The sequence below is a fragment of the Plectropomus leopardus genome, chromosome 19, assembly GCF_008729295.1.
Source record: "Plectropomus leopardus isolate mb chromosome 19, YSFRI_Pleo_2.0, whole genome shotgun sequence".
Taxonomy (NCBI): Eukaryota; Metazoa; Chordata; class Actinopteri; order Perciformes; family Serranidae; genus Plectropomus; species Plectropomus leopardus.
The window spans coordinates 2,535,488-2,555,782 of NC_056481.1; the positions used below are offsets into that span (position 1 = coordinate 2,535,488).

The window sequence follows — 20,295 nt, forward strand, 5'->3', positions numbered from 1 at the left end:
AATAAAAATGGTTATTTACATTAATGTTTTGGTGACATAATAAAATCATTAGAGCTTATTTGCAGTCATGAGTTTTAAATACTTGACTTGACATATTTGATCTGTTTGGGTGTTTGATATCCAGCAGGTGATGACCGGTCACATTGGCGTTATGAACTAAAATAGTCACAAAGACAGTATCTGGTGACACTGTATTTGTTTAGTCCAGATGTTGTGCAGCCATCAAGTGACAAAAAGCAGATGGTTAAGAGTCACAGATTTTCGTAACCCAAACCACAACCTCGTGTGTGACCATAGAGCCAGCAGCACCAGTTTTTATTTCAAGGAACTGAAATCCTGTAAAAATGCTTTCACGCCGTTGTGCTTGATGTTCAGAAGACTTTTTACTATCACAGTAAAGCCGCTTGATTGCAGGCTGAGTTTCAGAGTCGGCCTTCTCAAATAAAGTGTGACCAAGCAGATTTTCATGTGCTCTCAGAATAGCAGTTTTCTTAATGCGTAACCAGAGGATCAAGAATTTTGTTTTGACCCCGTGTCCTCTGCTTATTGGGTTATGTCCAAGTTGATATGTGTGATATATTTTTAGATAGTTTAGTGTTCTTACTGTCAAGTTCTGAACAACAAATGTGCAACAGATGTCTGTATTTCTATAGCTTCTATTAACAACCATAAAACTTCAATTAGTACCCCGGGCTATTATGTGCTTAAATTATTGAACTCAACTGGCTTAAATTTGGGATAGGCATCTATATAGGACGGGCTTTTAATTCCTTACACACATAAGTGTTTCTCAGAAAGATGGGAAATACAATCAAATTATGATTCAACCCTTCAACTTCATTTCTGTCAAAATGACCCTAAAAATGAGCAAGAAATTAGAACAGTTAAAGATAATTACCAGAAAATTAACACCCCCCCCTCCAAAAATAAATAAATTAATAACAAACAAAACAAAAACTAGAATTACTTGGGGAAAAAGGGCTAAAAACCAAATAATTCTGTGAAAAATAGTTTTATATATATAATTATTTTAATTGTATAGTTGTTACGACATTTTCCCCTAGCTTAAAAAAAAATAATTTTCTAAATCTACTAATTTCTTGCAATTTGTGGGACATTTTTGCCAAGTTGCTCACTGCTCTTTTTCCCATTTTTTTGAAAGACAAAAAAACCAATCAGCTCTAGGTGCAGATGTTTAAAATACTAGTTAATGCAGAACAAGAAAAGTGATGTTGATCCAGGTTTCAAAGGGTTAAGAAATTTTGTAATGATTCCACTTTATTTCCACATTTTATTTCTAGTTGAGAAATAAAAACAGAAGATCAGAATTCAAAGATTCGGGTCTGAAATGAGCTCTGCTGCTGTAATGTGATGTTTTGACCACCTGGTGTCAGTGTGGTGCCGAGGCAGCGCCTTCCAAAATATCCTGAAAACATGACTCGACTCTATGAGCATGACTCAAACAATAACACTGAGTGGCTTCATAGTAAAGCTGTACATCAATATTGTCTTTTTTTACCATACAAGGACAGAGAGACAACAAAACAGTAGAGTACATTATCTAGTTAAGTCACATCAACATCAATTATTTATCATTTATTTAAATAAAAAAAAGAATGAAGTAAAAACATGAATTGGCTGCTCAGTTTAGTTCTGCAAATATGCAAATTTCGTAAAAAAATTAATGGTAAAATATGCACTACATCGGTATTGAAACCCAGCTATAGTCGAGAAGCTGGAACATGATAATATTCAGATGTTTTGCTGCTGATTAACAGAAGCGTTTTTATTTATTCATTTTTAGATCGACTAACTGAATAGTTGACTAATTGTTTCTTTTTTTAAGTTTTCTTCTCTCTTATACTCTCAGTTTTATTCTGCTCCATATCTACCCTAATTAAATCTTCTTGTGTTTCAGGACACGTTTAGATGAGACGGCCCGACTAAAAGTGGAGAAGTCTTTCCTTTGCATTCAAAAAAAAAAAATCTGCGTTCACGTGATGACATGGTGAAAACAATCCTTGTGTACACGAAGCTGCAAAAACAACTAAAAACGCTGTAGTGTGCATGTCAGGCCTGTTGTTGGTGGTGTAACTTTGTAATGACACTCTATAGAAGAACACCACACCGCCTGCGCTTAAAGGCGAGTATAAACAGACAAGAAGATGATGGCGGATGCGTGCACGAGAACCGACGGCTATGTCTGGATGGACGATGAAGTGGGACTTACTTCGAGTGATGCTTTATTGTACTGTATTGCATCCTATTGTGCAAAGTGCAGCAGTGACATCAACCAAAGTTTATCGTTTCACACAAGAACTGTCGCCGTGCAAACCGCCCCTTAGGAAGCCAAAACACTTTGGCCTCACAATGAAATCGTTGTGCACGCCACAAGTGTTGTTGGAGTTTAACCTCCACAGACTTTTCTCTTCTCTTTGCACCTTAAAAGTAGCTGAAGTTGTGACAGAAATCCCTACTTGACCTCTTGGTTTTTGCAGTCGTGGTACGTGAGTCCACTGCGTGACACAATGTAAAGGCCTTAAACAGTCTTACATAACTATTGTGGTGCAATGAAAGAACATAAGTTTGGTATTTTAATTTGTTTTTGTGGTTTTGTATCCAGGTCTTTTCTGGGGTAGCAGTAGTTTTTGGAGGGTCACTGTGACTTTAAACCAGTTTTAAGTTGAACACACTTCCTGTAACGGACATGTTAGAAACCTCACAGCACAGATCTCCTCATCACCACATTTATCTAAAACTTAAAGTAAACCCAGTGAGCAGCGTCCCTCCCCCGAATGTGTCACGCTTCATTATGTCCTGCCGACCAGGTGTGGTCAGACGTACAGGTATCAGTGTGACGCTCATTATTTATTGACGGCTGCCTCCAACTTCCAGTCAGCCGTTCTGCAGCCAACAACGTGCTGACTAACAGAGGCCTTTGGCGCTTATGTCATCGCTGCCGCACAACTTATGATTGTGATTAGGTGTGTGATCCTCTTTAGCAGCCACATTACAGCGGGGGTTTGTTTGGACGCAGGCTGTTATGAGGTCCTGATGGCGCAACATGTTGGTATGAATGAGGCTTTGATCACAGAGAGATCTGTTTCTCTGAGCTGCCAGTGTTTGGCTGCTTGTTACCTGTTTTTGTTGAAAAGGTAAAACACACTTCCACTGATAGACTGTAACTCCAACCTGATGCTGTTGATAAATTTAAACCTAAACGTATGTCCTGTACTTTAAGCTCTGAGCCAAAGACTGAATTTCTATTCCGCTTTTTATTTTCAGAACATAAGCGCGTTTTTGAAGGGTTAAGGGATGCTCAAAAACTCACAAAACATAGCACACATATTATTTTTGGCCGGTATGTAATCATTCAAGTGGCTCCGCCCTTAAATTTGCATAACTTTGGATGTCGAGCCAGCATAAAAGGTGAACCATTTAAAAATTAACACTTTGTGCAGTTGTTGAAATCAGCTTTGTAGACCAAAACTGTGTTTTGTACCACGTTATAATCCTGTTTATTTCTGCTATAAAGTTTTGCAATATGGAGGTGTGTGGGGATTGACTCGCACTTGGACAAACTGACAATCTGTGTTAGTTATCGATGTAACTTCAGATAGCTTGCATGTTTTATTTTGCAGCCTATTATGCTCACTTTTGTCAACCTATGTTGTCATTTTCCAGCAATGTCATTCTTTTTTTTTTTTTTTTACAGTGCATGTTCACTCAGCAAGTAACGATGCACTGTAGCAAAAATCATATCGCTGGAAAGGGATATAATATATTGTGTATAATATTGTGCAGGATAGTTTAGGGAGATACCTCCCGTATTAAACAAAAATAATCATACAAAAAGAAATAAATTTTAAAAAAAAGCATAATTGATCAAAATTTCAAGACTAAGCTGTGATAAATAATTGATAGAAATCAAAAATTACGTTTGTATTACAAAGTGAAATGCAGTACAAATGAATCAATGAAGTGCTATGAGTCTTTGCAAATAAGAGTCATTTTGAATGATGATGATGCAGATGGTTGTTTCATACAGATGGCCCTCTGTATGAAATATGAATATTAACCTGTCAACTTAACTGAAGTTGCTGAAATGAAAAGAAAAGAACAAAGTTATTCCACTTGTCAATTCAAGTTGCATCAACTTCACAAAATTAAGTAAATGCAGCAAAATTCGAATTAAACTTGTGAAAATAAATATAACGTTAACAAATTTAGATAATTTAGATTTATAGTTATATTTACTTTTGTTTTGTAGCACAATTGGTTTCCAAGATTACTTTTAGTAAGATTTTACAGTGTCACATTCCTGACAAAAAACTAAGGCCAGGCTTTTTAAAAAAGATTTTTTTTAGATATTTTAAAGGTGAAATCTTGTGATTTTCTATATTTTTCTTGTTGTCAACTAATCCGTAAAAACACCAGATGAAAGAATAAATGTTTCTGCTAACAAGTTAATATTCATTGAATTTGAGAGGACCACCTCTTTGGAGCATTATCATAACATTATCATTATTATTATTATATTAGTAGTTTTCTGGAGAATTGTGTGCGTGGTTGTACATGGAGGCTTTAGGACCCAGAGCGCTCGGCTGTCTCTGCTCTCCGCTGTTAGGACTAATGCCACTGCTGCCGTCTGTCTCTCTGTGTCCCTGTTTCGGATAGACAGAGTGGCTGCCTGCTGGATCTCTGCCTTTCCCTCTTTTTCCCTCTTTTCCTCCGGATATGGAGATCAAACACCCAGAGACTCCCAGCATCCAGCAGCAGATGGAGGGCTTCCACGGACTACCTGCGAGCCAAACTCATCACCCGACAGCGCTGCAGCTTTTTCAGTAGTTTGCCTCCAGAGTTTTTCCTCCCCACCTGTGCAGCAGGGAAGTGATATCTCTCCCGGTTAATCTGAATATTTTCTCTTCTTATCGCAGCCTGGTCCCGTGCGCTCGGCCCCGGGCCTCTGAACTCTGTCTCCTCCCCTTTTGTCTTTCACTCGCTCAGCTGTCACTCTGTCTGTCACTCTCAGGATATCCCCTTCCCTCTTTCTAGGGTTTCATAATGCATCGGGATCTCATTCAGAGGCGCGGGTGGATTTCAACCCACCGCTTTCTCCTTGTTTGAGGATATGGACGCGCACTGAGAGCCACTTCAGCATGAATCAACAGACTGGGGTCATGGAAATAACCAAAGGTCACGGGCCAGTGCCTCACAGAGCCTCCAACTTAACTTTTAACTAATATATTTTTTTAAATCATTAACCTTGCAGCACTTTTTTTTTTAGCAGAGCAGCTGCTTTTTTATCTCTTGGATTTACAGTCATGGGAAATGCAGCAGGAAGCATGGAGGTACCCCAGGGGAAGGAGGGCAAGGCGGCGTCGGCCCCTCCAGGCTCCACGGGCTCCCAGAAAAAAACAGTGGCTCCAAAACTCCCGATGCCACCTGAGGAGGAACTGGAGCAACGTTTCGGCGCAGTGCTGGTGAGTTGTGACTTTGTGCAGCAGGTCAGGGCGCATGTCAACTTTCACACAGAAGAGAGAGAGAGAAAAAAAAAAGCAAACAGCAGAAAGAAACAAAGAATTTGGAATATGTTGGAAATGTGCACGTCCTCAGGACAAGCTTATCGCTGTGCCAGGTACACAATGCCACTGTGGAAAGATACATAAGAGGTCCTTTATGCTGGAGCTTACTGCAGCATTAGGCTCACTGCATGGACCGTTGGCTGGAGGAAGAATGATGATGGAGGGGGTCCGAGCTGTTTACGATTTAACAAAAAGTGCGACTAAAGTTAACTTTTTTACCGTCACAGCTTCAAATTTAACTCAGAATACCTTATTTTAAAGAATAACTCTCATATTTCATCACATCAACTTTTACAGAAAGTTATACACTATATTGACAAAAGTATGTGGACACCCCTTTTGACATTATTTTGGGGTACTTGATTTGATTTCTTAATACTTCAGCGTGCTGTCATATTTAAGATAATAATTTACTTCTAACTTTCTGTCATAGTTTGTTTTTGCTTTATTTAGTCCATAAAGAAATGTTTGAATGTTTGGTGTGGAAGAAGTTGACTGTTCTGCACAAAAACTTTGACCTCAACCTCGTCCAACACCTTTGGGATAAACTGGAACGGCGAGTTAGACTTTATCGTCTAAAATAAGTGCCCCAAAAAAGGTCCTCCAAACCAAAACCAGAAAATAGAAATAATGTAGGATTGACGAAACACGTGTTTCCTGATCTGATGGTAGCCGCATTAACAGTCCCTTGTAAAAGGCGGGAATATCACGCCGTAATGTGGCCTCGCCGCTCTGTATATAGCGTCCGATCAGGGAAAGAGGGGACAGAGTGGTCTCACCTCTGAGCCTGGTGTGGACGTAGTAACAGCGCCGAAACAAAGTCTGTGCAGAGGACGAGATCAGCTGCGGTATCACAGAGACGCTAAATGATTGTGACTGACATGTTATCGTTTAGAAAGCGCTGCCGGCGTGCACGTTATATGTCACACTAGAGGCCGACGCTGTTGTGTTACACGTCACCCCTGTCACGCCTCTTTTGATTTTGGGATGCGGTGAATAATCACACAATGGAGCGGAATAATGCCGTCGCCTTTTGGTTCTGTGTAAAAAGTACTTTTAAAAAAATGTTAGTGTTACATAATGAATTGGAGCGAAATTCAGGCCGTGTATAGTGGACATGCATCGTAAGGTCTCCCCCGCGCCCCATATCTGTTTTTACATAGCCATAAAACATGACTTTAAAGCAGTTTCCTGAAAATAAACACAAATCATGTTTGCATTCAGTGTTACTCACCAAAACACACTGTGTGTAGTGCATTATCTGCGTGTTAATCCGATTTAGAGAGCTTCGATTCCGTTGGATTTCAGCCGGACTAACATGTTTGCATGTATTTTTAAGGTCCGGTTTTAGTTGTACTAGCACAAAAAAAAGTATGTAAACATACTGCGTTTTTGTTGATATATTACAGCCACCTGTAGATCAGTGGAACATTGTGACAGTGTCGGCGCTGTAGCGGGTTCAGTATGTGCTGGAAAACCTGGAACCAGAAGAGTGGAGGCTGTTATATCGGCAGATTAACGCCCAGAATTTTGGCATAGGATGTTAAACAAACATGGTGTATTGTTGAGGCGTCCACACAGTTTTGGCCATGTCCTGTAACTGGAGACACTACTCTCTTCAGCTGAGTGGCCTCAGCTGCAGTGAACTGTGACTCTACTTGTGTTTTTTTATAAATCACTCTCTCTTTTTGCTCATCAAGCGCTGCTTCACGTTTCTGTTATAAAGAAGTATTTAAACTTTTCATGCAAGATGTAAATTCTCTCTCTATTTTTTTTTCATCCTGGCCTTGCGACTCTGTGAGAGCCTTATTGACAAAAACGTAAAGTCACATCCTTCGGCGACAAACATTCCTCGACCATAACTCGATTTTCTTTTTATTACTTCCCTCACTGAGCTGTTAAGCTGTCTCCTGTTTACGACAACATGTGCAGTGACAAACTGACCTCTTGTCGCCACGGTGACAAGAGGGAGAGAAAACAAGCGAGAGACAGATTTGAGTCTGACAGCACAGCTATGTTCAACATGTGGCCGGACCACTTGCTGTATGATTAGCTGCATTCCTGTTGTCATTCGTCTCAGAGTGACGTGATGTCGAGCTGATCTGTGATTTGATTTGAGCCTGAAACATAAACACGTCTGAGGTTTTTTCCTCACAGTCAGCTTCCCTGTAACCCTCCTGAAGGTGAATGGAAATCAATTAAAACCCTGATAAACACTATTCTCTTCCTCTGAGGCAGCTCAATCAATGAGTGTGAGCTTAAAACACTCCCCGTTAGTGCAGAAACTCTAATTATCTCTGCTCGAGAGCTAATGTTTTTTTTTCAAAATCTCTGAACTGAGTCCGAGAGAAAAAATGTAATTATTTACATTTTTTCAGACATTTCATTCAACTGTTACATTATAGTTTCCATAGTTTCTGCGCAGTCTGTCCCAAAAAAAGCCATGTTTAATATCTTGAGCAGAAATGAACTACAGCTCTTGGCCAAAAGTATGTGGACACCTGAATATTACACCCATATGTGGTAAGTGAACACTGCAGATTTGTGCAAAACTTAAGCAATATTTTCAAAATGTTGATAAAATCCTATTGCAAGATGACTGCATTTCCACTGAGTGACGTTCTGCGTTTTCTTCTCTGGCGAAAACACTCCAGTAACCATGGCGATGAACGTTAAAAACACAGCAGGTTTGTTTCTATTGCAGCCGTCACACTAGCCGTCATTATTTCCGTGTTATGTGAGCGATAAGAGAAAGGTGAGCCCCTTTTACGTGGGAGCGGCCACATATGAGGACTTTCTGGGAGCTGATAGTCCACGATTTCACAGCGGACCTGTGGATTCAAAAAGAGTTATGTGATGCAATAACAGCTCTTTTAGCTCCTGCTGCATCACGAGGGAGCCAGTTCATACTGACAAGCACATAGACACAGCACCATGGGACTAAAAAAGTGTTTCCATTGCAGTTTTGCGAATTATGGCTTTTTCAAAGTGCCTGAATTACCACTTCGTGTCAATGTTAAGACTTTTATGTGATAAAAGGGAGTTTTCTCGAAATTGATGTTTCCAGTAGGTGTGTTTATATTTGCTGTTTCAATTTGTGCAATTTTAGGGTTAATGGAAACCTGCCTGTTGCCACACGGCCAAGTTCTGCACCTGGAGGCCTGTTAAGTAATAATGACAGAGGGGGCTGAGGTCAAGGCCAATTATATTCAGACCAAACTAGAAAAAACTTTTCTTCATGGACCTTGAGACGGGCGTCGACATACTTTGTGCCAAGCAGTGAACCACAAGAAAATTGTCCAAAATATATGGAAAATTGTCCAGAAAAACTACACTTACAATCATTGTAATTCTATATTTATATTTATGTTATAGAAAAAAAGTTTTCTGCACTTTTTGGATCATTTCTTGTTTGTTTTTTGCTTATTTTCAGGTCATTTTCTTGTAACTTTTTGCTAATTTCTTGCCGTTTTTTGGACCATGTGTTCTTAAGTTGCTCTTTGCCTTCTAACTGTGTTTTTGAAATAAATCAAATTTGCTCAGGTTTCAAAGGGTTATTACAAAAGAGGAGTGCCTGTATTTATGAGGGGATTGGAAAAAAACAGCTTCTTGGTATACCATAATACCATGATAACGCCCAAGCCTACTATCATACTACTACATATCTACTCTTCAGAGTAGTGTGTGTACTATAGTAGAAACGTTCCCTGTTTGTTCACATGTGCTAAATTTTCTCTTGTTTTGCATGGAGTGTTTGCATATGATCGTATTACTTACAGTGCAAATTCATACTGTACACACAGCAAACTCAAACTGTGTTGCAGTGGACTGATTGTGTGTGTGTATTTGTGTGTGAGTATGTGTGTGTGTGTGTGTGTGTGTGTGTGTGTGTGTGTGTGTGTGTGTGTGTGTTGGGGGTCGTGGGATGACCACCGCAGTGAATTAATGTGACCACAGCGAGCATCTTGTGCCAGCTGCTGCAGGTTTTTTTGCCTGAGTGTGTGTGTGTGTGTGTGTGTGTGTGTGTGTGTGTGTGTGTGTGTGTGTGTGTGTGTGTGTGTGTGTGTGTGTGTGTGTGCAGCTGCAGCAGGGTGTGTGTTTTTATTTTGTGCAGAAAAAGAAAAACCAGGCGTCACTCTGCAGCAGTTTAACCGTACGCTGCTGCATCCGAAATCATTTCTCCTCCCCGCCTCCCGGTGCTGAACACATTCCCAATGTGCTTTTTTTTTTTTTTTTTTTTTTTTTTTTGCTACATCACCGTTGTATCCCACCAAATATAGATCATCTCTCCCACCACCTTTCTTCTGCTGAGTCTGCAGAGCGAATCTCCCGAGCTAAACGCAGGAGATACCGTCTGCATGTTAAACCGTCCGGCTGTGTGTGAGGAAGCAAAAGTGCTGCAGACTATCAGAAGTCTCTTTCTGCAGAGGAGAAAGTGTCAAACTTCCCTCAGAGGTGTGGAGGGCAATGTGTGTGTGCATATTTGCATGCATTTCTGTGTATGTGTGTGTTAAAAGCCAGTTTGCTCCTCTGTGAGCAGCTTTTATTGACGCTGCATTCATGTTGTGATGGATGCGTCTGATTCGGCTGCAGCAATTTCAGACTGACACAATCGATGTGAAATCTGCACGGTAACAGTACGCGACTCTGATAGCGTCAGTGTACAAACACTTCAGTCACATCCAAATTCACGTGGAGTGCTTTTCCCTCAGCGTTTTTACATAACACTTTGCATATTTCCCAACAGGGAATGCGGCAGTGGGTGGAATTGTAAATGTACATCTGTGGATTTGTGTACTGTATGTACAGACAGAGACAGGAAGAGCGAGAAGGAAACAAACATTTACTCACTTGTAAGCAGATCTGCACTTTAAGCAGATTTTTTTTAGTTTCCTTTTCAAACTAAAGTGACTGTATGTTAGAGACACTTTACATTACACATTTACACCTGACATCAAAATACAAGATTACACATTTCTTTCTCTGTTGTAGCCTGCGCATCAGTGTCTCTCATAATACTGTCCGCAGCATGGCCAAAAGTATGTGGACGCCCCATATCTCGTGTTCCACAAAGAAATGTTTTTTCTAGTTTGGTGTGAACTTAACTGACCGTAACAGTTTCCTGACCTCACCCCAAATCAACGCCTTTGTCATAATGTTTAAAGGCCTCCAGGTGCAGCAATAGGCGTGTTTCAGTTAACTTGGGAATATATACGATACACAATACACCTACTGGAAACAAGTCAGTTTTTACGTGGCCGCTCCCACGTGTGAGGTGCTTGAAATTCTTGAAACGTTATCGCCAGAGGAAAAGTCGCAGAACATCTCTCAGTGGAAACGCAGTCATCTCGCAATTGTGTTTTATCAGCATTTCAGAAATATTGCTTAAGTTTTTGGCAAATCTGTAATGAAAATCCATCTATTGACACAAAATGGTTTGAAAAATGTACCTTTTAAGCTTCTCTCCCTCATTCTCCATCTGTAAAAACCTGGAAATCTGTTAATGTATATCACAATGCATTTAGCAGCGGAAAACCTAACTACCCTGAGCTATTTTCTGTAATGTGATTACATGCGATACAGTGGAATCAGATTACATGCAGAACAGACTCAGTGCTGTATAAGACAGCAGAAACAGGGAGAGGGAGGAGAGCACAGATTTAGCAGTAATTATTCAGCCGCTGCTGCACACGCAGCTCGCCTCTGTTCACATGATAATACCATTGATCCGTCCTTTTGGGACCGTCAGCACGTTCAGGGTTTCAGGAATGCATCATTCAGCGGCACAAAAAAATGTCCCACTTCTGTCTGCTGAATGCATCGTCTTCATGCCGCCACTTTGAGCCTCATTATTTTGAATTCACAACTGTTGTTTTTCATGGATCAGAGATGCATTACACTTATGTCGTTTAACCCTTTGTAACCACAGCAAATTGGCTTGATTTCCTTTAAAAAAAAAAGGGAAGTATGCACAGCCCAAAATTAGCAAAAAATGTGTAAAAAGTACCCCCCCCCCCCAAAAAAAAAAACAAAAAAAGGAAAAAATCCTGGAAAAAGTACCAAAAAATTATCATGATTTTGCAACACAATTTTAATTTTAATGTCAAAATTACAATACATTTATAACATAAATCTAAATCTAAATTTAAATCTTTAATTGTGAAGATTATAAATAGTTTTCCCATAGCTTTAAAAAAAAATCTAAATCTACTAATTTCTTGAATATTGTGGAATATTTCTTGCTAAGATGCTCATTGGTTATATTTCCCATGTTTTTGAAAGAGATCAAACCAATGTGCTCTGGGTTCAAAGGGTTAAACTGACATCATGTGTGGTTTCTTTCACAGCATATGTGTTTATTTCACATAAAAAAGCCTCTTATTTTACTCATAATTCCACTTGTATGAGCGCAGTTGAGGGAGTTGGAGGGATTTTAATAAGCTCTGAACACACTGAGGCAATTATAGCGCAGGTTGTCATGGAGAGTGGCCAGTATGAGTGTGACAACATGCTCTCACACTTATTATGTCTTAGTGTGTATAAACGAATCACATGGCCCTCCGTGAGCCGGAGAGGAAGACTGAGCTCAGTAAAATACGAAGCTTGATGACTGTGTTTCTTCGCTGGTTGTATTCCGTGTTATCGGCCGTCTCCACATCACACCGGTGACTGATGTGATCAGCTGATTAGATGATGACATTTGATACTGACGTGCAGTCCAGGTGCCGTGTTTGCATAATTATTCATATGAAATAATATATCCACACAAATGGAAAATTCTTGAAGCTATGGTTAAAGTGGGTCTCCCTTATGAAAAAGACACAGACAGATTTTAAAAATCTAATAGACAAAATATATATATATGCACACACACACACACACACACACACACACACACACACACACATATATACGCTTATATACATATATATGTATATGTATATAAGTGCATAGGACTATAAAAGCCAAAGGAGTTTTTCCATTGCAGTTTTGCAAAATATGGCTTTTTTTAATCACCTCATGCAAGTGTAAAAACGTTTTTTAATTGAAAATAATTTGATAATTGGACGTTTTTTCAAAATGTACGTGTTTCCATCAGGCATTTTTTGTATTTGCAGTTTCAATTTGCTCAATTTTGAGGGTTAATGTAAACTGGCCTAATGAGACGCTACATCTATGTCATTGTGTGATCAGACTGCAAATCTCAAGGTCATTTTATTGTGATCATTTTAATTCACACCTGCGTCGAAATGATGCTGTTTTATCAGCATCACACCTGCCAGGTGAACAGATTACCTTGAGGAAGGAGAAGGGCTCACTAACAGGGATCTTAACAAACATGCAACCACAATTTGACAGAAATAAATTTGTTTAGTGCATAAAAAAGTCTTCGATTTAATAGTTTACCCCTTTGAACCCTGAAATCTAATTGGTTTGATTTTGTTCAAAAACATGGAAAAGAAGGCAGTGAACATTTAGTTTCCAGCAAATTCACAGAAATAAGTTTAGTTGGTGAAAAAAGTCCAGAAATGATCAGAATTATATATTTAAAATTATGTTAAACAATTATGCACTTCTTCTCTAGGTAATTTCATGTTTTTGTGCTAATTTTCAGGAAATTTTCTTGTTCTTTTTACAAATTTCAAACTTTTGTGTCATTTCTCCGTAAGTTGCTTGTTGCTTTCTTCTCATGGTTGAAAATAAATCAAGCCAGTTTCTTTGGGTTTAAAGGGTTAACTTATGAAAAAACTGTAGCCAAAACAAAAGTGTTCTTTTAACTTTCTCTCTAAAAGTGTTGGAGAAACCAAGGTTGTTTTTCTCATCCAGCCGACCGAATAAAAGCAGCACGTATTGACCCCGCGGCTCCATTCATCAGGCCTGATTTATCAGATTCACGTCCAGCCGCAGAGCACCATTGATCCGCTGTGCTGTTTGGTATTTGCTGTGCCCCTGTTTTTCAGCACGGCACGCATTATGTCTGCACAGCAGCTTTGAGTTTTCAGACGGCCTCGGCTTTTAAAATGCGTAAAATCTGTCCGTCCCCAAAAATGTCACAATGATAACAGAACAGTTTCACATGATAAAAGAGCAAAAGTGAAATGTGGCTCATTTCTCTGAGCTCTGAGGCAAATCAGGACTAAGTAACCACCGCTGGACGTTTGTCGGCAGAGTGTCGGTGACTCCTCGCTTTCGCTGACCTCATGGCGCTCAGCAAAAACGAGAGCAGGAGGCGTGAGGGAGGACAGAGAGGAGACACAGATAAGATTCGAGGAGGATATGTAGCGTTTAGGTAAAGAGTGAGGAGATAGCTGAATGTGTGTCGTCCTTGAGTGGGTGTCTCCTGTCCACTAGCCCAGTTTCGTGTGTGTGTGTGTGTGTGTGTGTGTGTGTGTGTGTGTGTGTGTGTGATGAGAATCTTTCATCAGGACTTCTTAGAAACTTTGTGAAGAACATCAAAGACGAAACTCGTCCTTATCGGCTGTTTTTTCTTTTTTTAAATCATCTACAGAAACCACATCAGCTGACGTGCCAGAGTTGAGGATGAGCGGTTTGATGGTGTGTGTGCTTATCAAAGTGCAGCATCAGCTCTTTTTTTTTCCTAAAATAAAAAAAACCTGACTTCAGAGATAAAACACACCACGCAACCTCTCTAATGTGTACTTCTACCTTACTTTTACTATTTTAATCTGGTATTGTGCTACTTATCACAGTTAACCCTTTTGAAACCAAAGCAAATTAGTTTAATTTCTCACAAAGACATGGGAAGATGGTGATGAGCAACTTAACAAGAAATTGCCCAAAAAATTGCAAGAAACTAGTAAATAGTTAGAAGAAAAATACCTAAAAATAAGGGGAAAAAATAACAAAAAACAAACAATGTTACCAAATCACAACCAAGAAACTGACCTCAAGAAAGTACTAAAACCATTAAATAAAATTATTATTTTTTGGTTTCTCTGTAACAGAATTTTAAATATATAATCAAAAGAATTAAAAATATGTTTTTCTGGACATTTTTCCTTGCACTAATTTTGCAGGACATGTCTTACCAAGTTATGTTTGTTCCTGTGTTTTTGAAAGAAATCAAGAATACTGATATTGATCCTGGTGTGAAAGAGTTAATGAGAGGGTGATGAGTGACACTGTGGCGCTTCATTAGCAACACAACTGTTGCTGTGTTGTGGCAACAGACTTGCAGAGTTGCAACAGTAACGCAGCTCGGAGGATGACTTGTGACTCGCAGAGTGACTCAGTTCTGGTCTGATGACTCAGTCAGTGTGTTTACATGCTCAGGTCAGTGGAGCTGCAGTTACAGCATGATTAGGACATCTAACTGGACTGCTGTCCTCGTCCCAGTATACAGTCACTGGGGGAGAATCCGTTTATCGATGGGAGTCGGTCCGACTCGTCCACATCAGCTGGAGATCTGCCAGCTGGTTGCTTTAAACCTTTATTATTTATACAGTCTGTGATATCGACCGTGTCACGTACATATAATCAGATGCGGCTGAGCAAACTCTGCCTTCACTGATTAATTGAAAATCAATATCACTATGTTGAGAGTATTTTTAACGGCTTTATCTTGCCGTGAAACAGTCCTTACCGCAGGTATTTGGAACCATTTTTGCCATACTATGACATTTTTTTGACACAATAAACTTTTTTTTATTTGACATGCTACATTATGACTTTTTTCTCTTTTTTTACATACTATGCCATGAATTTTTTTGTATTTTTTTGGTCATACTATACTAAGACTTTTTTCAACATGCTACACTAAGATTTTTTTTTACATGCTATATTATGACTTTATTTTTCATTTATTTGATGTCCTCTATTATGAGGTTTTCTCAGTTTTTCGACATGTTATACTATGATTTTTTTGTGTGTTACTATAGTAAGGCATTTTTTCTTTTTGACATAATTTTTAAAAATTTTTTGGCAAATTATGCTATGACTTCTTTGGCCTGCTATACTATATATATTGATATATTGGTATTGGTTATTTGTTAGATGGGTTGTTTTAATATTGGCATTTTGAATATCAGTAAAAAATCCAATATCGTGCCTCCCTGATGCAGATCTGTCTCCACATTTTGTGTTTTATTTCTTTTTCTTTTCCACACTTTGTTTTGTCCATGCAAGAGTAGAGGATGATTATTAAATAACACTGTCCTAAAATCCTGTGTGTGATGGGCCAAAAAAAGTAATGACACTTCAATTAAAATGAATGATTATAGGGCCCCAAAGTTTTTCTGTTTTAAAGACATTGCCTTGTCTGTTCATCATCAGCCAGAATGCCACTGATGATCTGGCTTTGTAGACAAAGACGTTTTTTGCACTAACTCAATAAATTTGTGTCTTTTTGCTTAAAATGTGAGTCATTTCCCTCCGTCTTTGGCTCACGGTGTCTCTGACTAACAGCGGACAGCAACCTGAGACATAATTAGGCTCCCAGCTGATGTCGTTGAGTCTTGTGTTGCACCACCAGAGGAAAGTGCACCACTAACTGCAGTTTTCAGGCTGACAGTAGATCATTTATTAACTAGTTAGCTGACAGGAGCACATTGAACAATTAAAAAAATGCCTGCAGTTTTCCACATTACTCAGTTTAGATGCTAATTAGTGTCCTTAGTTTTCCACTGCCAACAGGACGCTGTCTGCTCCCAGAAAACGTTAGTTTACATTTTGCTCTCAGTGTGTCGGCACTGAATCAGACAACCAGTCAGAGACTCGGAGGCGAAATGAGCATTCCTGATTAATCTGCAAAGACATTTTAGAAAATATTGCAATGCATTTAGCTTCTTGTGGACAAGTTCTTGCAGGTGAATTTTCTCTGTTGCCGTCATTTGAAATCTTTTATTTATTCTTATTTTATTTATTCTCTGTAAATGTTATTTTTTTTATTGTTTTTATTTATTTTATTGATGATCAAACTTAATGTTATTCTATTCCTTTATTGCACTGACCTTCTTGGCTATTTTTTTAAATAATTGTATTTATTACTAATCTGCTTAACCCTAGCAAAGCGGTCTGATTTCTTTTCAAAACACGGGGAAAAAGGCAATGACCAACTTTGAAAGAAATGGCTTTCAAATGGCAAGAAATTGGTAAATGGTAACAAAGAAAATACATAAAAAATGTTTTAAAAAGAGGGAGAAATGTTGGAAAATGTCTTAAAAACTAGGGAAAAATGTCCTGAGAAATATATGCATAATCAGAATAATTATATATTTAGTAGCTTTGTTACAGGGATAAAAAAAAAACAACAACAACAACATTTTTTGTCTGCAGTTTTTTGGGGTTCATTTTTTTTGTGCTTATGATCAGGTCATTTTCTTGTTACTTTTTACTAATTTCTAGCTGTTTTTTGGGCTACGTGTTTATTTGCTCATTGCCTTTTTCACGTTTTTTAAAAGTTGTGTTACACTGAAGACATTTTTAAAAAAAAATTTGGCTCTTTTTTTGCTTATTTTCAGTTCATTTCTTTGTATTTATTTTACTAATTTCTTGCTATTTTTTTGTTGTTAAGTTGCACTTCACCTATTCCCCATATTTTTCTAGGTTATGTTACAGGGATAAAGAAACATGCATTTCTTTATTTTTATTTTTTTGTATTTTTTGGGGTAATTTTCTCGTTCTCTTAAATCTTTGCTATAGTGCTTCAGGTTTACATTTTCCATTAGACAGATTTGCCGTTTCACTCTGTTTTTTTCTTCTTCTCTGTTTTCAGAACACGATGAATCTCCCTCCAGACAAGGTGAAGATCCTCAGTCAGTACGACAACGAGAAGAAGTGGGACCTGATCTGTGACCAGGTGAGTCTTCGCTCTGGATTTACAGCCGCGTCCATCAGCGGGATCTTCACTCTGCTTCCTTTAGAAAATCAGCCAATTAACGGCACGTGTTTTATGGACTCGCAGAATAAACAGTGGAGGCCGATCAATACAGCGACCGGTGCAGAGTGAATACCAAACATCACAAACACAAACACATAAGGAGGCACATTAATATTGCATGTCGCCGTAGTAACCGCATGGAGGGCCGTAACAACCTGTCACCAAAGTTTGATCCCCGTGAACTTTTGCTGACTCGTTTCAATAAAGGGTTAAAGGTGCCTGAGCTGAATCAAAGTGCTGCATCACTGTACAATAACGTCTTTTTAAGATCAGCTCTATTTGCATAAGAGACGCTGTGTAATCAAACTGCCTGTGAGCCCCCTCTGCTCTCACTGCAGCACTGCAATCAAATATAATTACTGTGTGTGTGTGTGTGTGTGTGTGTGTGTCTGTGTGTGTGTGTGTGTGTGTGTGTGTCTTTCTTTCTCTGCATCTTCAGGAGCGGTTTCAAGTAAAAAATCCACCATCTGCTTATCTGGAGAAGCTGAAGAGTCATCTGGATCACGGAGGGGTCAGTCGGAAGGTAAAACCCACAAAGTTTCGACATTTTTTTTTTTTTTTAATCATAAAAGCATTTTAAAAATGTGAAAAATGTAGTTGATAAAATTCTTTACGTTTTTGGTTTTTGTGGTGGAGAATGAAAACATTTTGACTGTACACTGAATTATTTGTCAGATCTGTTCTGGCATTTAATGTTTACATGAATATTTGGGAGAGATTAAGGCTATCTGTGTATTTTTAAAACAGGGTTTTTATGCTCCTTTATTCTCAAAAAAACACAAAAGCACTGTTATAGCATGTTAAACTCTTTATCAGTACGTCAAACGGCCCTGGCATCTTTTACATATTGTGAATACATGAGCGTTTGCTGACCGTCCTGTGTGTTTTCTGCCAGTTTAAGAGACGCGTCCAGGAGTCCACTCAGATCCTGAGAGAGTTGGAGATTTCCCTGAGGACCAATTACATCGGGTGAGTCTCGCTCCAGCCGCCAAAGACTTCAGACCTCAAAGGACAGAAGCTGATTATATCACACAAGTTAAAGTCAGGCTATTAAAGTTGGACAAAAGCTTAAAATACAACAGTTTTTATTGTTCTAGACTCTGACAGAGCTTTTAAAAGAATAAAGATAATTATGTATTTAATGTAAATTACTGCATCAAGTTAATTTAAAAGGATTTAATTAATTTTTTCACAAGTTTTATTATTATTTACAAACACAATTAAAAATCGGACAGCACAACAATAGTTCGTAAATACTGCAACAAGCAAACTCTCTCAAAAAGTCAGCAAGAAAAAAATTCAAACAGAAGAAGCAAACAACTGACGCATAAATAACAACAACAGCACCTACAAAAACCAACCAAAAACAAACAGATAGATACAAATTTAAATTAAATATTATCAAAGTAAAGCGTTTAAATTAAGCGTTAAAATATTCCTTCTATTGTTTTTAAAGACAACAAATTTGAAAGCATTTAAGAAGCTTCTTAGACACTTTAATTTTGCTAGCTTGTCCCCCAGGTGTCAGCTAAAGGGGATCCTTATAATAAACATAAACTTTGAAACTTTAGAAAAGAACAACTTCAGTCAAGTTTGGAGGCAAGAACACGTGATTCTTGTGTCCTCAAATGCGTGTTTGTGCTTTATTTTGTAGTTTTAAACTGTTGAAGTGTTGCCGTTGTGATGTTCGTGTGGCTGAGTTGAAACCTGTCGTCTCCCTGCAGCTGGGCTCAGGAGTTCCTGAACGAGGAGAACCAGGGTTTAGATGTTCTGGTGGATTATCTGTCCTTTGCACACGGTGCCGTCACGTAAGTATCAGCCTCGAACACCTGCGTTTGAAACAGTCAGGCCTTAAATGTGCACGTCTCATCTCCCGCACACAGTCACAGTATCAAAGTGTCTCACACAGGTGACGTGTGTATGAGCTAAACTCTGATTCTGACTCACAGACACGATGTGGACACTCTGGACAACGGCACGCTGCCCACGGACAAAAACAAAACTGTGGACAAATCAGTGGAAGATCTGAGCAGGAGTGCCAGCAACTCTCCGACTCACAGCGCCTCCAAGGCCAGCAAGGCCTTCACAGTCAGGTACGCACGGCCAGCGTGGGCTGATGGGAGCGAGGGCGTCACGAGAGGGCGAGGAGTCGATGTCCCGGCTGAGAGTGACGGCAGATAGATCTGTCCGTATCGATATGTGTCATATTTACGATGGTCGTTCATTGTGCAACGGACCTTAAACTGACGACCACGGACCAGCTGTGAACCACTGTTACCACATACTGTAAACACACTGCTGCACACAAACACAGAATTATGTGCACACACGCACACACACACGCACACACACACACACGTATATAAACACAGAAATCCTTCATCTGCTGCACAGATTAAATTCAGCGCGCACAAACACAGTTTCTCACAAATCATTCCTCATCTCCCTCAACAGATGACACACACAGCTGTACATGTGATATCCAAATACTGTCGTACACACACACACACACACATGCAGAGAGAGAGAGTGTCCTGGCTTATTTTACCCATACATAGATAAAAATACAAATTATTTTCAAGATATATTTATTTGTGCAAAAATAAAATTATTGAAGTAGTCTGAATTAAACTGANCACACACAGCTGTACATGTGTTATCCAAATAGTGTGCTACACACACACACACACAGATGCAGAGAGAGAGAGTGTCCTGGCTTATTTTACCCATACATAGATAAAAATACAAATTATTTTCAAGATATATTTATTTGTGCAAAAATAAAATTATTGAAGTAGTCTGAATTAAACT

The 20,295-nt window shown here is 38.9% G+C and overlaps 1 protein-coding gene across 1 annotated transcript in view; it reads left to right on the forward strand.

Annotated features, from left to right (window-relative positions):
* Positions 1-4,586: 4,586 nt before the first annotated feature.
* LOC121959002 (formin-like protein 1) overlaps positions 4,587-20,295 on the forward strand; it is a 26,028-nt gene continuing 10,319 nt past the window's right edge. The window contains exons 1-6 of the mRNA XM_042508184.1: positions 4,587-5,483; positions 17,320-17,403; positions 17,924-18,007; positions 18,380-18,453; positions 19,209-19,292; positions 19,434-19,651. Coding sequence (XP_042364118.1) covers positions 5,325-5,483; positions 17,320-17,403; positions 17,924-18,007; positions 18,380-18,453; positions 19,209-19,292; positions 19,434-19,651 — 703 coding nt within the window. The 5' untranslated portion in view covers positions 4,587-5,324. The remainder of the gene's footprint in view (positions 5,484-17,319; positions 17,404-17,923; positions 18,008-18,379; positions 18,454-19,208; positions 19,293-19,433; positions 19,652-20,295) is intronic.